The 18,937-nt window shown below is 44.5% G+C and overlaps 1 protein-coding gene and 1 long non-coding RNA gene across 2 annotated transcripts in view; one reads left to right on the top strand and one right to left on the bottom strand.

The window, feature by feature from the left end:
- LOC109423549 (uncharacterized) overlaps positions 1 to 14,616 on the top strand; it is a 42,984-nt gene extending 28,368 nt beyond the window's left edge. The window contains exons 2-3 of the mRNA XM_029870525.2: positions 13,193 to 13,792; positions 13,869 to 14,616. Of these exons, the coding sequence (XP_029726385.2) occupies positions 13,193 to 13,792; positions 13,869 to 14,202 (934 nt within the window). The 3' untranslated portion in view covers positions 14,203 to 14,616. The remainder of the gene's footprint in view (positions 1 to 13,192; positions 13,793 to 13,868) is intronic.
- LOC115265432 (uncharacterized) lies at positions 14,300 to 15,836 on the bottom strand. The gene is made up of 2 exons (XR_003896666.2): positions 14,969 to 15,836; positions 14,300 to 14,903 (listed from the first exon to the last, which is right to left on the bottom strand). It is a non-coding gene; the product is annotated as an uncharacterized LOC115265432 (long non-coding RNA).
- Between the last annotated feature and the right edge of the window lie 3,101 nt (positions 15,837 to 18,937).

Here is an 18,937-nt window from a genome sequence, read left to right as displayed (position 1 = left end):
GTTAATCATTCGTCCACATTCGCATCGCAAGCGCTCGAGCGGTGATGCGATTCGTGAGTGATAGGGTATTTGTGCCTATCTTAGTCTCATTAAGGATGTGCAACATGAAAAATCACTCACAGCGCAATGTATACGCTTCAAACTTAATGATACAAACCTTTAACATACGTGCTCACTTCCACTGTTGATCTTACGATGCACTAGAGTGGGATTTGCCTTCAATATTTGATTTAATTGCGATCACAAATCGCGAGCCACTAGCACCTATCTTCAGCACACCGTAAAATTTTCATCTCATCGCGGTCCACCGGGTGGCCCCTTTTTCATCTAAACAGTATTTACAGCAAATCCACAACCACTCTCACATTTTCTCATCGTAGAGCATTCTGCACTCACTCACTAACGCACTCCCTTTCTCTAGCAGGTGACAGTTTCATTGTGATTGTTTTCCTCTCTCGCAAAGGAGAAGTCACAACAATGTGCGGCGCGACGAATCGTCTATGCTCGCTCCCCACGTTTTGCACTCGCATACATTCACAGCTGATTGGCAAATCAGTGCTGCCGAACTGGATGATAGTTCGTAAAGCTTGAGCGGTAGCAGCATATTTAGATAAAAACCAAACCAAATATTTTGAAAGAAATGGCGTTGGAAAATGAAATTATTGATCGATTTGCGTAGAAGTTCGATTACCAAGATGTTAAACCAAGAAACGGCCATATTCTGATTGAAAAAACATCGTATTTGCAGTGACCAAGTCTCATTCAATTAACTACTTGTTTCTTGATGTCTGGCACCGCTGTGATGCTTGCTTTGGTGCTTCGGCAGAGATGTGCGCCGCGGTTAAAACATCATTTTTGGTCGTCGGCGGCGGCGGCGTTAAAAATGAGAATTCAATATTTCGCTCTTTTACATCTCATATAGCGAAACATTTTAACAAACTATACTTTGCATATGAGAATGTAAATACACTAAAACCTCAATTTATGCATGTTATTTTAATGCACTTTTTAATTTATGCACCTTTTTTTATGACTGCATAAATTAAGGGAAAGCTACTCAGAACCAATATTGTGCATAAGAATATTTAATAATGACGGTAACTATTGCAACGGCGGCTAAAGGGTGTTTATAAGGATGAGCAAATGGAAGTCACAGGGGAGTTTCAGGCGGTTCCCAGGGGTTTCCGCGAGGTACCAGGAGATCTCCGGGGGGTTTTCGGGGGTCTGAGGGGGTTTTCGAAAGCATTGCAAAGAGTTTCAGAGGATTTTCGACGGGGTTTGGAGGCGTTACTGGTACGTTTTCGGGGGTTTCCGAGGATCTCACGTGCGTTAAACGGGTGCAAGTGGGGGTTCAGATGCGTTACATTGGGTCCGAGGGGATTTTAGAGGGATTTTGGAGGCATTTCAGGAAGTTTCAGAGCATTTTTGGCGGGATTCAGAGGCCTTATGGAGGCGTTTTCGGGGGTTTCGGAGCGTCGCAGGTGCGTTACATGGGGTACGAGGCGGTTTAAGGGGAATTTTGGAGCCATTTCAGGAAGTTTCAGAGCATTTTCGGCGGGATTCAGAGGCGTTACGGAAGCGTTTTTTTTTATGCACAAATTTCCCTCATTTTATGCCTTTTTTAATTTATGCACCCCCAGCCATGTGCATAAATTGAGGTTTTAGTGTAGTAACTTGTAATTGCGCACTCGTATATAGTGCGGCAGACAATTAAACGTTCCATAATAAATAAAAAAATTCCATGAGGCGCAGTCCACAAATTACGTAACGCTCTTGGGGGAGGGGGGTAGTATGGCCAAGCGTTACGGCCCATACAAAAAATTTTGGATTTCCATACAAAAAAGCGTTACGGAGGGGGAGGGAGGGTCGCAAAAATATAAATTTTAGCGTTACGTAATAAGTAAATGCTGCCTAAATAATTCTTAAGTTATGGCATGAATTGAATTATTAGAACCTGAATTCTTCAGATTTCATTACATCGGAGAAAATTGGGTTGATTTTGAAATTCCTCACATTTTGTATGTATGTAATGAAAAATTGACGAAAAATTTTAAACCTCATTTACTCGAAAGTGGGTTTTTGTCACTTACACCCCTTTGCTTCTAACCCCCTCAATTATAAACGAACGTCGTTATGACGTCACGCGGGGAAAAGCATGCATGCTGTCATTGCATGCTTTATACACCTTGTGTGAAGAATATGATATTTGCTAGGATTTATGATGATATATAAGTGACTAAAAAGTAACTAAAATCTCAACAGGATCATTGAACGAAATATTTTGTTTATTCGGCAATGAATGACATGCATTCATTTTGGGAGCGTTTAAACTTAAATCGATTATTTTCTGAAGATTATTGGGGAAATTCTAAGTTCGGCGGCGTGATGAGTTTTAAGCTGGCGGCGTGCTGGAAAATCAAAACATCCGGCGGCGTGAAGTAATAAATCTCGACGGCGCACATCTCTAGTCCTTGAGACAAAATGAGATGAATATAGGTACTAGGCCGAAGAAGGGGGCTTTTACCCTACGAGTAATATTGTGCATACGAATATTTGATGTTTTCAAAATATGTTTATTATTTTCATTGCTAATCTTGCTTTTCAACAACAATACACTCAAAATATATGCATTACATGCAGAAATTCTCTTCTAGTTACGATAATAGCCGCTTCGATCGCTCACCAGCATTCTTCACCATTCGCCACTCATTCATTCGCGTGCGATCCAAACTGCGACGAATGGCAACGAATATCCATGTCAAACAACTTGCGCATCGCTTCCCACTGGCGATGGGGTTGCATGTTTGATCACGACAATCCGTTTGCTGCATCTTTCTCGATTTACTTCAGCAAAGAGGAGTGAATATGAATGGAGTGAGGCGAATATACCGATCCTTGATTCCTGCATAATTGTTTCTCCAAGCAATATAGGGATTGCTCCAGAAATATCATTAGTTGATTACTCCAGGAATGCATTCTAGAGATACCTCCAGGAACTGCTGCTAGGAATCCCCATTTCTCCAGATTCTCAAAAGAAACTCCTGGAGGTTTTTCAGAAGGATCTTGTTGAAAACACTCAGCAAGACCCCCAGGAACATTTAGAGAATGAGCTCCAGGGGGCCCTAGTAAAAAAAACTTCTAGAGGTCTTCTGGACTGTTCTGGAAAGGTTCCCAGAAGACAGTCTTTGAAGATTCCTAGAATGAATTGAAGAGGATTCTCTCAAAGAACTATTGGAGAATACCCAGTAGGAATTCATAAAGAATTTCTATAGACGATTCTAGAAGGAATCCCGATCCTGGAGGAATCCAAGCACGAATTTTTGAAATAAAGTCCAGAAGGAACTCCTGCAGGAAACCTAGAAAAAATTCCTGCTGGGACCCTAGAGGAACCCTTAGAGGAATCCCACAAGGAAATCCTGGAGAAATTCCCTAACGGGCTCTAGAAGTACTTGAGGTCTTTAACCTTACAATCTTCGGCGCACAATTTCAGAAGGATTTTCTGAAAGAATGCCAGATAGAATCCCAGTAAAAAACTTTTAAAGGAATTTCAAGAAAAACTTCTGGGTCAACCTTATAAGAAACTTCTGGAAGAATTTTAGAAAGAACAAGTATGCGAATCTCAGGAGAAAGTGCTTAAGGAATATTAAGAAATCCACGCGCTCCTGTAGGAGTCGAATCCACGACCCCCAATTCACTACACCATCAGGCGTGGTTTTCATTTTGAAATTCAAATACACTCAAACCTCCATTTAGGTCGAATCCGTTTAGGACAAATCTATTTAGGTCCCTCCATTTAGGTAACGTTACCTAAATGGAATCTGATTGTTTTCAGAGCCGTTGGAGTGTTTTAGATTAGGGTAAAGGTTGGTTTAAGGACATTAAGTTGCAAGTGGAGTCAAGGGGAGTTCAGGGCGTGCTCAAGGGGGCAATAAGAGGGGATGTGGTTGGTTTTTGGACTGTTTAAGGTTTGCAAAGAGCTAGAAAGCATAAGTAATCGAATGTACATGCAAAGAATGCTTTAAGCAATTATTGAATGATTGAATAAAAGTCATGCTTACACAGCCTCATGCAAAATGTATTTTCAGAAACTGGATCCTCGTAACCCCCCTCAATATCCCCTGCAACACCCCTGAGACCCTTCGAAACCCCCGAAAACGTCTTTGTAATGCCTCTAAAACCTGTAAAAGTCCTCTAAAGCTTCCTAAAACGCCTCGAAATCCCTCTAAAAGCCCCTCGGACACCATGTAACGCACCTGATACTCCCGAAAACGCCTACGTAACGCTTGAGTAACGCCTCTGAAACTCGCCAAAAATCATTTGAAGCAGTCTGAAATGCACTCGAAATTCCCCTAAAACCCCCTTGGACCCCATGTAACGCACATGAAACCCTCAGAAACCCCCGAAAACGCCTACGTAACGCCTAAGTAACGCCTCTGAAATTCGTCTAAAATCCTCTGAAGCTTTCTGAAATGCCTTCGAAATCCTCCTACAACCTCCTCGGATCCCATGTAACGCAACTGAGACCAGGGTGCATAATGTTCATAGTCATTGACTGAAAACAGCACGAATTTGAATGATTCTGTACTGAATATTCAAAACAAACAAATTCATTTTCGCTCTCCCTCTTCACACAGTCAGTCAATTCATACATACATACATACATTTATTTGTTCAACATCATTAAGACAAGACATAATCAACAATAGTACGCCACAATACTCGGTTTGTGGCTGCCGCTCTCCATCCTCGGTCGCGCCCAATGCTCGCCAAATCACGCTCCACCTGGTCCGCCCATCGTGCTCTCTGCGCTCCACGCCTTCTTGTGCCAACCGGATCCGTTGCAAACACCAGCTTTGCAGGGTTGTTGTCCGGCATTCTTGCAACATGCCCTGCCCAACGTATCCTTCCGGCTTTGGCCACCTTCTGGATGCTGGGTTCGCCGTAAAGTGCAGCGAGCTCGTGGTTCATCCTTCTCCGCCACACACCGTTCTCCTGGACACCGCCGAAGATCGTTCTTAGCACGCGTCGCTCGAAAACTCCGAGTGCTTGCAGGTCCTCCTCGAGCATGGTCCATGTCTCGTGCCCGTAGAGGATCACCGGTCTTATCAGCGTTTTGTACATGGTGCATTTGGTGCGTGGGTGAATCTTTTTCGACCGCAGTTTCTTCTGGAGCCCGTAGTAGGCCCGACTTCCGCTGATGATGCGCCTCCGAATTTCTCGGCTCACGTTGTTGTCAGCCGTCAGTAAGGATCCGAGGTAGACGAATTCCTCCACCACCTCGAAAGTATCCCCGTCTATCGTAACATTACTACCCAGACGGATCCGGTCGTTTTCGGTTCCGCCTACCAGCATGTACTTTGTTTTTGAGGCATTCACCACCAGTCCGACCTTTGCTGCTTCGCGTTTCAGGCGGGTGTACAGTTCTGCCACCGATCCAAATGTTCTAGCGATAATGTCCATGTCGTCCGCAAAGCACACAAATTGACCGGATTTTGTGAAAATCGTTCCCCGGCTGTTGAGCCCGGCTCGTCGCATCACACCTTCCAGCGCGATGTTGAAGAGTAGACATGAGAGTCCGTCACCTTGTCGCAGTCCCCGGCGAGATACGAATGAACTGGATAGTTCACCCGAAACCCTTACGCAGTTTTGCACACCGTCCATCGTTGCTTTAATCAGTCTAGTCAGCTTCCCAGGAAAGCCGTTTTCGTCCATGATTCTCCATAGCTCTGCGCGGTCGATACTATCGTATGCCGCTTTGAAGTCGATGAACAGGTGGTGCGTTGGGACCTGGTATTCACGGCATTTCTGGAGGATTTGCCGTACGGTAAAGATCTGGTCCGTTGTCGACCGGCCGTCGATGAAGCCGGCTTGATAACTTCCCACGAACTCATTTGTTTTAGGTGACAGACGACGGAAGATGATCTGGGATAGCACTTTGTAGGCAGCATTCAAAATAGTGATCGCCCTGAAGTTCTCACATTCCAAATGGTCGCCTTTCTTGTGAATGGGGCAGATTACCCCTTCCTTCCACTCCTCCGGTAGCTGTTCGGTTTCCCAGATCCTGACTATCAGCCGATGCAGACAGGTGGCCAACTTTTCTGGGCCCATCTTGATGAGTTCAGCTGCGATACCATCCTTACCAGCTGCTTTGTTGGTTTTGAGCTGGTGAATGGCATCCTTAACTTCCCTCAGCGTGGGAGTTGGTTCATTTCCGTCCTCCGCTGCACTGGCGTCGTCGTTCCTTCCGTTGCCGTGGGCTCCCGTGCCTACGTTCTCCACGCCGTTCAGGTGCTGATCGAAGTGCTGCTTCCACCTTTCGATCACCTCACGTCCGTCCGTCAAGAGGCCTCCGTCTTTATCCCTGCATATTTCGGCTCGCGGCACGAAGCCGTTGCGGGATGCGTTGAGCTTCTGATAGAACTTCCGTGTTTCTTGGGAACGGCACAGCAGTTCCATTTCTTCACACTCCGCTTCTTCCAGGCGGCGCTTTTTCTCCCGAAAGAGGCGGGTCTGCTGTTTCCGCTTCTGTTTGTAACGTTCCACGTTCTGTCGAGTCCCTTGCTGCAGCATTACCGCCCTCGCTGCGTTCTTCTCCTCCAAAACCGTTCTGCACTCTTCGTCGAACCATTCGTTACGTCGATTCCGTTCCACGTACCCGATGGTGCTCTCGGCTGCGTCGTTGATGGCTGCTTTCACTGTACTCCAGCAGTCCTCTAGAGGGGCCTCATCGAGCTCGCCCTCGTCTGGCAACGCGGCTTCGAGATTCTGCGCGTATGCTGAGGCGACATCCGGTTGCTTTAGTCGCTCTAGGTTGTACCGTGGCGGTCGCCGGTACCGTACATTGTTGATGACGGAGAGTTTTGGGCGCAGTTTGACCATCACCAGATAGTGGTCGGAGTCGATGTTGGCGCCACGATAGGTCCTGACGTCGATAATGTCGGAGAAGTGCCGTCCGTCAATCAGAACGTGGTCGATTTGAGATTCCGTCTGCTGTGGTGATCTCCAGGTGTAACGATAAGGGAGGCTGTGTTGGAAAAAGGTGCTACGTATGGCCATATTTTTGGAGGCGGCGAAATCAATGAGTCGTAGGCCGTTTTCGTTCGTTTGCTGGTGGGCGCTAAACTTACCAATCGTCGGTCTGAATTCCTCCTCCTGGCCTACCTGAGCGTTCAAATCTCCTATGATGATCTTGACGTCGTGGCTTGGGCAGCGGTCGTACTCGCGTTCGAGCTGCGCGTAAAATGCGTCCTTGTCATCATCAGTACTTCCGGAGTGTGGGCTGTGCACGTTTATTATGCTGAAGTTGAAGAATCGGCCCTTGATCCTCAACCTGCACATTCTTTCGTCGATCGGCCACCAACCGATCACGCGCCTCTGCATATCACCCATCACGATGAAAGCTGTTCCCAGCTCGCGTGTGTTGCCGCAGCTCTGGTAGATGGTATGATTACCTCTAAACGTTCGCACCATGGATCCTGTCCAACACACCTCCTGCAGCGCTACGATGCCGAACCCGCGGTCCTTCAGTAGATCGGCGAGTATGCAGGTGCTCCCAATGAAGTTGAGAGATCGGCAGTTCCACGTACCGAGTTTCCAATCGCAAGTCCTTTTTGTTCGCTGGGGTCGTTGCCGTTGGTCTCGGTTCGTATTATTCTGTTGCTGATTTTCCGTTACAATGGTTTTTTACGGCTGGCTCGTAGGGCCTGACACCAACCCCCTACTTTCCGGAGGACCATAGTGCACAGTTGAGCTTAGAGTCCTTCCCTGGCACTCGGACGTAGATCAGCCGCCCCTAACATGGGGATCAGACGCTGTTGTGAGCCGCTCCTCCTGGAGAACAGACGCTCAGGTTTGCCGAAGCAAACCCCCCCTTCCCTGTCAGCCTACGACCAAAGGTCCCACCGGGGTTGGTTACCCGATCTTCCCTAAGGTTGCTCATAGTTTCCGGCCGGTACCGCGTGGAGGTAGGGATAGGAGTTGCTGGGCAGAGGCTAGTGGATCACAATGGGATCTGAATTGCGCAGCATACCCAGCCTTTACCGTGCCAGTCAGTCAATTCGTAGTCTTTGAATATGAAGCCGATCGAGAAACATCTTCATAATTACCTACGTTTATGGCTACGATTCCTTCCAAAAATACTCCACAACAATCAAATGGGAAAAGATCTGTGTAAAGCACCATTAAATGTAATCGAAACGTTAGTATTTTATCAGCAATTTAACACTTTGTAAGATGTCTCCAAATATTCATTGACTTTCATTCAGTTGACAAACGAGTATCGAGCAGCTGAATATGAATATGCAGGCAAGTGAATGAAAATTGCCGCACGGTGAACTTCAACTCGTCTGCTCGAAAATGTTGCGCTCTGACTGAGACCCTTCGAAACTTCCCAAACCCCTGAAGCCCCCCCCCCCCCCCAGTGCAACGCCTCTGGCACCCCCCCCCCCCCCTCCTGAAACCCCCATGAAATCCCTCTGAAACCCCGCATGGCCCCCTTTAAATTTCCAGGTCACTCGCCCTTCTTAAATTTCTTTGCAATCTCCAAATCCATTTAGGTAATGAAGGGAGCTCGAAAATTCCCAATTTTAGCGTGACGTACTTAATGGATACTCCCTTAGGCAGTTCCGACTCGTTACCGAAATGGAGGTTTTGGTGTATCATTTTGTTCATCAATTACGTTCTCTTCCTTTTCTTCTTCTTGACGTGACGTACTCACTAAGACGAAGCCTGCTTCTCAGATTAGTATTCTATGAGCACTTCCACAGTTATTAACTGAGTGCTTCGTCTGCAAATGACCATTTTGTATGTGTCTATCGTGTGGCAGGCTCTCTATGCCCAAGGAAATCAAGTAAATTCCCATGATCAAAAAATTCTGGACAGACTTGAATCGAACCCGTCACCCTCTGTATGGTCTTGCTTTGGCTATTAGGGTCCCACCAAACACATGTTTCTATTGTGTTTATGAACGTCAAAGCATTTCAACGTTATCTTTAGAATTTCTAGGATCGATGTATAAATAGACATCTGGTTGATTCCTAAAAGAAACTTCAGAAGGAAAAAAAAAGCATTTTAATTTTTATATCAAAAAAGAGTAAATATTTTTTCAATAAATTCCCCTAACAAAAAATAGCTGCAGTTGTAGATGCTAAGGACTAATCTCCAGGACAGTTTGCATGGCTCTGCTTGTCTTATATAATCTTAAATACGCTACGCAAAAATGCCTATTTTCAAACCCAACTCCCCCACAGGTAGAAACTGTAAAACACTAAAACCTATTTATTGCTGTTTTTTTATGCACAGGTAGAGTTATTCAGAAACAGAGCCAATATTGTGCTAGAAAATGTAATAATGACGGTAATTATGGCAACGGCGGCCAGGGAGCGTTTATAGTGTAGATCAAAAAGAGAGGGTCCCATAGGGTTTCAGTGGTACTAGGGATCACAGGGGTGTTCAAGGAGCTCTCAGGGTCCTCTCAGGGGTCTTTAGGGGGCTCAAGCGATATCAGGGGTGTTTCCAGGGGTCTCAGGAGCGTTTCCAAGGGTCTCGGGGATTTTCCAGGGGGCCTCAGGGGCTTCTAGGAGTTTGAAGGCGCTCCAAGAGCATTCCAGTGCGTCTCAGGGGCCTTTTAGGGGATCCAACGGGGTTTCAGAGGGCTACCTGGAGGTGCGTTACATGGGGTCTGAGGGGGACTTTTAGGAGGCTTTCGGAGGTATTTGAGGGAGCTTCAGAAGTTTCTGGCAGCTTTTGGAGGCGTAACAGGTGTATTTGTAGTGGTTTCGGAAGGTCAAATTAAGTACAATCCATGTGGTCGGAGGGTGGCTTTAGAGGGATTTCAGCATGTTTCAGAGAAATTCCAGCGGGTTTCAGAAGCATTACATGGGGCTTCAGGAACGTTTTCAGTGGTTCCGGAAGGTCTCAGGTGCATTACTCAATCCCCAACAATCTACGTTACTGGGAATTCCTATACTTTAAAGAGTATCAATTATTTTCCCAAATCGGAGGTCGTCAACGTCATCTTAGATTCAAAAATGGCGTAGGATATCGGACTCCATGAACTTTCCGAACAAGGTCCGAAAATATTCATATGGCATGCGTTTACTTGATTTAGTAGGCGTGAGCTGAAACTACATTGTTAGGAGCCACTGAATTCTGTTCCACAGCTTCGTTGGTGGTTGTGGCCCTCGGAACGTACAATCCGAAAATCAATGTATCCACTTCCTCAAACTTCCAATTCTTTTAGCTACCCGCATGTCCCGTTCATAGTTTTTGAAACCACTGGGATTTCATTGGTTTACTAAATTAGTCAATCCACCACATTTTTTGCCGCATTAAAAGGGAGTCTTATTGCCATTTCAGGGGATAACTGGAGGTGTCAGGGTGCATGGAGATATCAAGGGCGTTCCAGGCGGTCACAAGGGGCCCCATTGGGTCTCGGGATGTTTCATACTATTGAAACGCCCTGAAATCTTCGAAATCCCTTTAAAATACCCCTGAATTGCTTCCAACTCCTGAGAACCCTTCACATAAACCCTTCAAACACTCCTGAAACTTCCATTGTCCCATTGAAATGGCCTTGAAATGCCCTTAATTGTTTTGAAATGTCACTGGAATCCTGTAGATTTAAAGGTGTTCCTGAACCCCCTGAAATAAACCTGACCTAAAATGTCTTGAAACGATCCTGAAACCTCCATGATGCCATTGGAATCCTCTTGAAATCATCCTTAATGTCCTTAAAACGTTCCTGAGACCCCTTGGAACTCTCTGAAATGCCTTCCCATGTTTCAGTCAAATAGGTTAGAAGAGATTCTTAAAACCATCATAGAACCAAAATAAAAGGTTTTAGGTATCATGACGGTTCTCAAAACCTCTACAAGACTAATTAGCCATCACAATGTTTCTTGGCTCAGAACGATTCTGAAACCCCTTGTAACGCGCTTTAGAGACTTCCAAAGTTCTCTGAAATTACCCCCTGAAACAACCCTGAAGCCCTTTGGAATTCCTTTTTATGGGTTCCTGAAAACTCACTTGGCCCCATCTCAAATGTCCAGGAGCAAGATTCCTTTATTAACATATTTATGCACAAAATTCTCTCTTTTTATGCGCATTTGTAATTTATGCACATTTTTAATGATGCATCCTTAGCCAATAGCATAAAAAGAGTTTCCAGTGTATTGTATACTTTAGTAATACGTTTTTGTAGTGTGCTTACGATTGAATACTGTTGTCACTTCTATCTTATGATAACTATTATATTATAAAATTATATTATGTTATATTTTAATATTATAATATGTTAATAATTGCCATGAATGGATAAATGTTTTCTGTTACCCGATTGATTAATCATGTTTATTAAGATTTTATAATCAGTTGGATAAAATAACAATTATTTATTTCTTTTTTTTTATTATTGCACCATCTATCAGTTACACTTGTATTTTATTTGTAATTTATTTCATACTATTATTTTTAAATTCAATATTATCTAGTTTCGAAAAGGCTCCCTTAACCATTTCGTGACGGAGCGCAAAAAAGTGAAATCTCCATACAAATTGCTCAACTTTGGCTCTCCAGAACTCTTAGATTTCCCAAAAAAGTAATTATTATTTTTACTCATTTGAAAGAACTACTCTTTATCTTTTGATTTCTAGCGTTGACTACGTAGATAAATCGGAAATAAATAATATGCGACAGATAAAACTTTTTCATGTTTTACCGTTTTTGCCCACTTTTTGTTTACCTTGTTGTGGTAAATTTTACAGGCAACGTAAACAAAAATTTATTTCACACATACAAGTATAAGTAATGGCTGAATTAGTGGAACAATTTACATCATATAAAATAAAGTCTGAACAGATGAAAAAAATATGCAAAACTGTTACCGCTCAACAGCACAATTGTGTTGGTTCGTCACGAAAGGGTTAAACGGAACACTTAGTTCCGGGATGTCGCAGCCAACACATGCATTAATTATAAATATTGTTTGTCATGTTTTTCTCAGCTCACTCACAGTTGTTTGTCTTTTTCTTCGCATTCAATTCAATGATAATCATAAATAGAGAAAATTGAGATTCACTACCAGAGGGCTCTATTTGAGCTCTTTGGTAGGGGGATAGTGTAAAGTATAAAAAATAAATAAATAAATAAATTTATTAGTCTTCAATGAGGAACAGTATTCAGTAACCATAGTGTATTTTGCAACCTAACTCTGTATTATGGAGGTTACGAGTATATATCTGAGGTTCTAAGCTCCAAATTATTATAATTGTTATTAGAATTGTTAAAGAATGAATTACAGAACAGTTTGGAACACATAGAATATCCCGAGGTTTGAAAAACTGTTCAGTATTCAAAAACGTGTGAATGTAAACCATATCTAAAATCATAATTTAACGCTATTGGTATATTATTTATTATGTTATTCCAAACTTCTTGGGTTTAAGGATGTAGGCTTATATCAGAATTACATATATAAGTTTCGTGTCTGAGCTTAATCAAAACTTTCTCTAAAACGTCTTAACCTCCACAATAAACCGCTCAATGAGCTTTGTAACTGGGTCTCCAGTTAGTCTAGTGGTTAAGGCTATGGATCCGGAGACGGCGGGTTCGATTCCCGTTCCGGTCGGGAAAATTTTCTCGACTCCCTGGGCATAGTGTATCATTGTACTTGCCTCACAATATACAAATTCATGCAATGGCAGGCAAAGAAAGCCCTTCAATTAAAAACTGTGGAAATGCTCAAAGAACACTAAGTTGAAGCGAGGCAGGCCAAGTCCCAATGGGGAACGTAGAGCCATAAAGAAGAAAAAGAAGAAGAAGAAGAAGAAGAAGAAGAAGAAGAAGAAGAAGAAGAAGAAGAAGAGCTTTGTAAAACTAGGGTATTGGTTCCCTTATTAAGCATGTGGATCCCATTTTCATCCCACGAAAAACAAAGGATTGAAGCACTGTTTGTTTTGTTTCTTATTTTTGTATTTTTTGTTAGAAGTGAGCACCCATGAAAACAAAAAGAACGGAGTAAATCGGTGCCGTAATCGCTTGTTTTCGAGTAGGATGAAAATGGGAGCATGAGATGACTGATGGCACACATACCCTATACCTATATGAAACCAAATTATTTTTCTTGAATTTCTTACATCGTACCAACATTCAAAATCATATTTTAAATATACGTTCTTTTTCTCCCTCATTCCAGGCTACCACTGCAATTGATCGGCAGCTTTCTGCTGCTAAGCATCGTCGTCAACCATGTCCAATCGGCTGCGTTCAGCAATGCTCACAGCTCGGAAGAGCATGAAGACGTCAAAGATGCCACCCCCGCCGGAGCAGCCAATGTAGCCCACTACCGAGCTCGTCCAGGATATTCCGCACAGTACAGCTCCGAAGAGGAGGAAGATGAACCCCAACAGGTTTACACCCGCCGTCAGCAGCATCACTCTCAGGACAAGAAAGGCAAAAAGGCAGCCTATTCCAGCGAAGAAGTCGAAGTTGAAGAGGAACCTGATCGGCTTTCCGTTTTGCTAGAGAAGTCCGATTTCCACTGCACCGGTCGCACCACTGGATACTACGCCGACGAGAGCCTAGGCTGCGAAGTGTTCCACTACTGCCAAGAAAACCAGAAGCACTCCTGGATCTGCCCGGAAGGTTTCACGTTCCATCAAGTGCACCTGATCTGTATGCCACCATCCAGCGACAACATCTGCGAACAGTCATCAAAGTACCACTTTGTCAACGACTATCTCTACAAGCCAATCAACATGGAAGAACACATGACCAAACCGAATGTCACTTTGAGGTATCACCCCATCGTGATCCACCCAACTTGATCCGAATTAATCGTATGCTTTTATTCATCCCCTCCAAACCCACAGATACTCAGAGCGCTATTACCCGGAGAACTTCTACGTTGATGAGCGTCACTACGACTACGACCGCCAGCAGCGTGTCCACGAAGAACGCCGTCAACCTGTTCAGCAGCAACCGAAACAGCAGTACCACGTTCCCCAGCAGCAAATTCGCAAGCAACCCGCCTACGTGGTCTCGTCCACCCCAAGCTACCGGGCAGTGACCCCAAGCCCAACCCACCAGAGCGTGTACCGCAGCCCGGAAGAGATCAACATCTCCCTGCAGCAGAGAAGGCCAAGCTACTCGCCGACCACCCAGCGCTACGAGGACGACGAAGAGTACGGCAGCTACGAGCGCTAAGCGTCGGGGCCTCAGCTGCACTGTCCAACACAACAGTCACGTTCAGTATCGTCTAGTAGTGGGTACCTTCGAAAGGACAGTTCACGTTTTGAGTTAGTTTGTTAAGTCGAACCAGTTTTAGTTTGTTAAGTACCCCCGCGAGGAGCAACGTTTTGAATTTTTTTGCCATTGAAAGTAAATTCTTGCGTCCCCTGTCCAGTGCTCGCTCACTAATCAACTCCCTTCTAGCTATCTTTCAAATGTTTTCTACCGTTGGCGTGGAAGAAGTGGAAGAACCATTTCATAACAGTTCTTATCCCAAGTAAGATTCTCTTATGAGATGCACCGTTGTTGTAACGTTCTTTTATTGCAGTTACAAATATGTTTAAATAAAGTTTTAACATTATTTATTCTTAAAATAAACGACAAAAGATATTAGGTGTTTTTACTGGATCCGAAAACTGCACAGCCCGATGACACATGACTTCGAGCGGCGCCCAATCAACCAACTCAAACGAAATTCATGGAAATGTTCCGACCTTGCAGCACACCTTGCCGCACGTTGGCACGCGACCGCAATCGATATGAGTGGGAACGGGTGACGTTGATGGTTGTATTGTTTCCGTTGCTGTCGTCATCGCGTCTGCGGCGGCGGCGGCGGCGGTGGTGGTGGTCGAAAGCGGTGGTAGATCACGTTGCGGCGGTTCGGTTGACTCATTTAGCTACAGAAGAAATTTTATGTAAAATTATCAAAAATAAATGTGTAACTTCTTGATTTGATTCTTACCCTGAATTTGGGGATCGCCGCAAAAGAATTTGCCAATATATAGAGGAATACTAGTACTCTACCGTCCGGTAACATGTTAACACTGATCCCACTGAACAAAACTGATTCGCTTAGGAGCAGTGCCGAAAGTAAACTGGTCATGCAAAATAAGTAGCTGCATCGTGCGTTCTCCGTTTTAGTTTGTCAGGTAGTTTATGCAATAGTATCGCTAATGATGGAATAAATATAAGCGCAGAAGACTGAAGTTTGCTGTGCCAACCGAAATTGCAGAGCGATGAAACTTAGGTCCTAATGCAGGTAATGAGTGTATTTGAAAATATATCACCCTTTTTGACCGCTTGAAGTAAGTGTGTACATATGATGATAGTGTACAGGTTTGTGTGTTGAACACAATCAACCAATTCACTTTACTTCTTCAAGTTCACAAGACAATTAATTGAAAATGAATACAGTAAGGACCCGATTTTATCAGCCCTATTCTGCGACAAACTTTTTGCTCTCATTATCTTTCGGACAAACTTTAACCAAAAATGTGTTCCGAAAAGGGGCTGACAAAATCGGGTCACTTATATACAGACTGGAACATTTTTTATGCCATAGGCTAGAGGTACATAAAGTGAAAATGTGTATGAACTAAAAAAAAATTAAAGAGGGAATTTTGTGCTTAAATTTTGTCAGGGCTTTAAGATGAAACATCAATAAATCCCTTTGCAATTTTACATACAAACTTTAGAGGCACAAATCTGACGAACAAAGCATCGAACCAAACCGCATGATCCAAGTCGATCATTGTGGCAGTCATATTTGTATTCTCTGATGTTTCTCCTTAACCCTCGAGTGATGACGATGTTGTATTTTGTACAACACAATGACAAATTTCGCTTTTTGTACTATGCTCAGCATAAGCGTGGTGTAGGCGGTGTGGTGATCAACCACGTGACTGACGCAATAGTAATGCGGAAACTTAGTTCGTGAGAACTTGCTCTTAGGCGTTTGAATTGCGGCCATGGGTATTTCCAGGAAATTCCCAAAGAGCCCAAAATGAATAAGTCCAAGGGGACTTCGGGGTTTTTAAGCAGCCTGGAGCTTCTGGATCCTGACATGCCCCTGAGACTCCCTGCCACCTTCTAAAGCCCTAAAAATCATCTTAAACACCCTCTGAGACCCTGAGACCCCTTGAGGCACCCCTGAAACGCCCTTGACAGTTCTTGAGGCGTCCCTGAGAGCTCCTGAAGCGCCCCTAAGGTCTCCTGGAGGATATCTCAGGCGGCTTCAGAGGCCCTGAGTCCTCCTTATGGGTGAAATTACCCCACATCTCACATTAAATGTAAGCTGACTGTATTATCACATGCGTGCAATATGTAAGCTCCGCCTCCACGAATCGATGTCAAACACGTGGTAATTTGTGATTTAGATGAAAAAAGCCACAACTTTACGAATTTCGTAGTTTAAATGCAACTCAACTAACAAGATGGAAGTTTCGTGTGCTTCTAGTGCAACTCATTTAGACCAAAGCATAGAAAGCCACATTCTGGATGATGTTGCAGGTGCTGCTTGGGTGTATTTTATGATGTCACGGTAGATACTGCGTAATTCAGATCCCATTGAGATCACTAGCCACTGCCCAGCAATTCATACCCTCAAATCCCCGTGGTATCGGTGGAAACCTTGGTAGTAGGCTGACAGGGAAGGGGGGGTTTGCTTGTGCAAACCTGTTCTCCAGGAAGAGCGGTTCCCAACAGCGAAGGTTCTCCATGTTTGGGCGGCTGAACAGCGTCCGAATACCAGGGAAGCACTAAAATCTCAACTTTGTACTAAGGTCTCCCGGAAAGTAGGGAGTAGGTGTCCGGCCCTGAAAGCCAACCATAAAAGAAAATTAGCAACAGAATAATACGAACCGAAACCAATGGCCACAGCAAAACCAAAAGGGACTGTAATTGAAAATTCGGTACGTGAAACTGCCGGGAAAGCACCCGCATACTCGTTGATCTACTGAAGGACCGCGGATTCGGTATCGAAGCGCTGCAACAGGGGTCTTGAACAGGATCCATGGTGCGAACGTTTAGAGGTTATCGTACCATCTACCACAGCTACAGCGGCAACACACGCGACCTGAGAACAGATTTCGTCGTGATGGACGATATGCAGAGACGCGTGATCGGTTTGTGCTGATCGATAAAAGAATATGCAGGTTGAAGATCAGGGGCCAAATCTCAGCATAATGATCGTGCACAACCTCAACTCTGGAAGCATTGGCATTCTCGAACGCAAGTACGATCGTTGTTCAAGCTTGCGACGTCAAGATCATAAGATCACGTTCAGGCAAGCCAGGAGCAGGAATTCAAACCGACGATTGTTTAGTTCAGTGCCCACAAGCTGGCGAACGAAAACGGCCTACGACTTATCGATTTCTCCGGTTCCAAATCCAGTACCTCTTTTAAACACAGCCTCTCTTATCGTTAGACCTGGACGAAATCGCAAATCAACCGCATTCTGATTGATGGACGGCACTTCTCCGACATTATCGACGTCAGGACCTGTCGTGGCGTTAACATACTCTGACCACTACCTGATCAAACTGCGCCCAAAACCTTCCGTGATCATCAACTTGCTCATGATAGCGTTGGCTGACGATGGCAAGCTCAATGTGGACGGCTGGAAGAAGTGGAGTGCGAGGCAATGGAGCTGCTACGTTGTTCCCAAGACACGCGGAAGTTCTACCAGCGCATCCCGCCACGGCTTCGTCCCGCGAGCCGAAATCTGCAGGGATGTAGATGGGAGCTTCCTGATGGGACTTCGTGGATCTAGGTAATAGGGTGCTCAAATAAATTACACTAAAGCGGTTCAATATTTTCGGAGTATTTTGTTCTGTAGTCTGTCATCATTGGTTCACGGCACGTACCTTGGTTGACTGCAAATCTGCGAGCGCTCTCGGCGGGACCTATGTTCCAGCGATGGCTGAGCTGGCTCGATGTCACCCCATGGCAAGATGGCGGAACATAGCTACCGTTGACCTACGACGCCAATGCAATGGCCCTTGGAGAATGAATAGAATTACGGTAGGTAATTCCTTTAAGCTTAGTCGGTCGACGATGGCTAGGCCGCTCTCTGTCGGACCGAGAAGGGAGTCTCTCCTTCAAATTTAGGACCTTTGCCCGAGATCTTTGTCCTCCTTGGTGGCTTTGTCCCGAAGCCAGAGAAACAATGGTAATACTTTTCTCGAGTCAAGTACAAGACACTGCACGGCGTGTGTATGGGAAAAGTTTATAACAAAAAAATAGGCATCGTCAAATTTTTCGCTATTCAAAAATAGAGGCTTTCAGCTTTCATTTGCAGGGTCCCTCAAAAAAATCCACCGAGGGATCCCGAACAACTTTTTCAGAATACTGTTTTTCCCCATACAAAATGCACGGTTCCAAATTAATCCCTATTTCTACTTAACAAACATACCCAATTTTTGTATGAAAAAGTTCCCCCGATGGAATATTTCGATGTTGGGCTTGAATGAAAGCTGGTAGCGTCAACTTTCACGTAGCGTAAAAATTAGCGATGCCCATTTTTTTGTAATAAATTTGTTCTACCAGACACACCGTGACTGAAGACGACTTTACAGTTGAGGTCGAAATACGTAGGATGCAAATTCTTAGTGGAATTCAAAGGAACAGTACTTAACACGATTTTCTTTTTACTTACAGATATTCCTTTAACAAGCCCAGGTTATTCATCAATATTTTTCTGTTTGATTTGGGGGACTTTCCGGTGCCAACTATGGTGGATCGCAGCAAACCGCGCGCGCTCGACCGGTTGAAATTTCAAATCGTTCGTCGTGGTTTTCTCGGTTCCGCGTAAAACGGCTGGTAGTGCTAGTGCTACGCCATCCGGCAACTTTTTGGGTCGTCGTGTCGCGTGTGTTTTGATGCTGCTGCTAGCAGTTCAACAAACGGGAGTGTCGAAAGTTATCGTCAATTT

This window comes from Aedes albopictus, chromosome 2 (genome assembly GCF_035046485.1).
Source record: "Aedes albopictus strain Foshan chromosome 2, AalbF5, whole genome shotgun sequence".
NCBI lineage: Eukaryota > Metazoa > Arthropoda > Insecta > Diptera > Culicidae > Aedes > Aedes albopictus.
The sequence above is the reverse complement of the archived record's forward strand: the minus strand, read 5'-3'. Positions and strand labels throughout refer to the sequence as shown.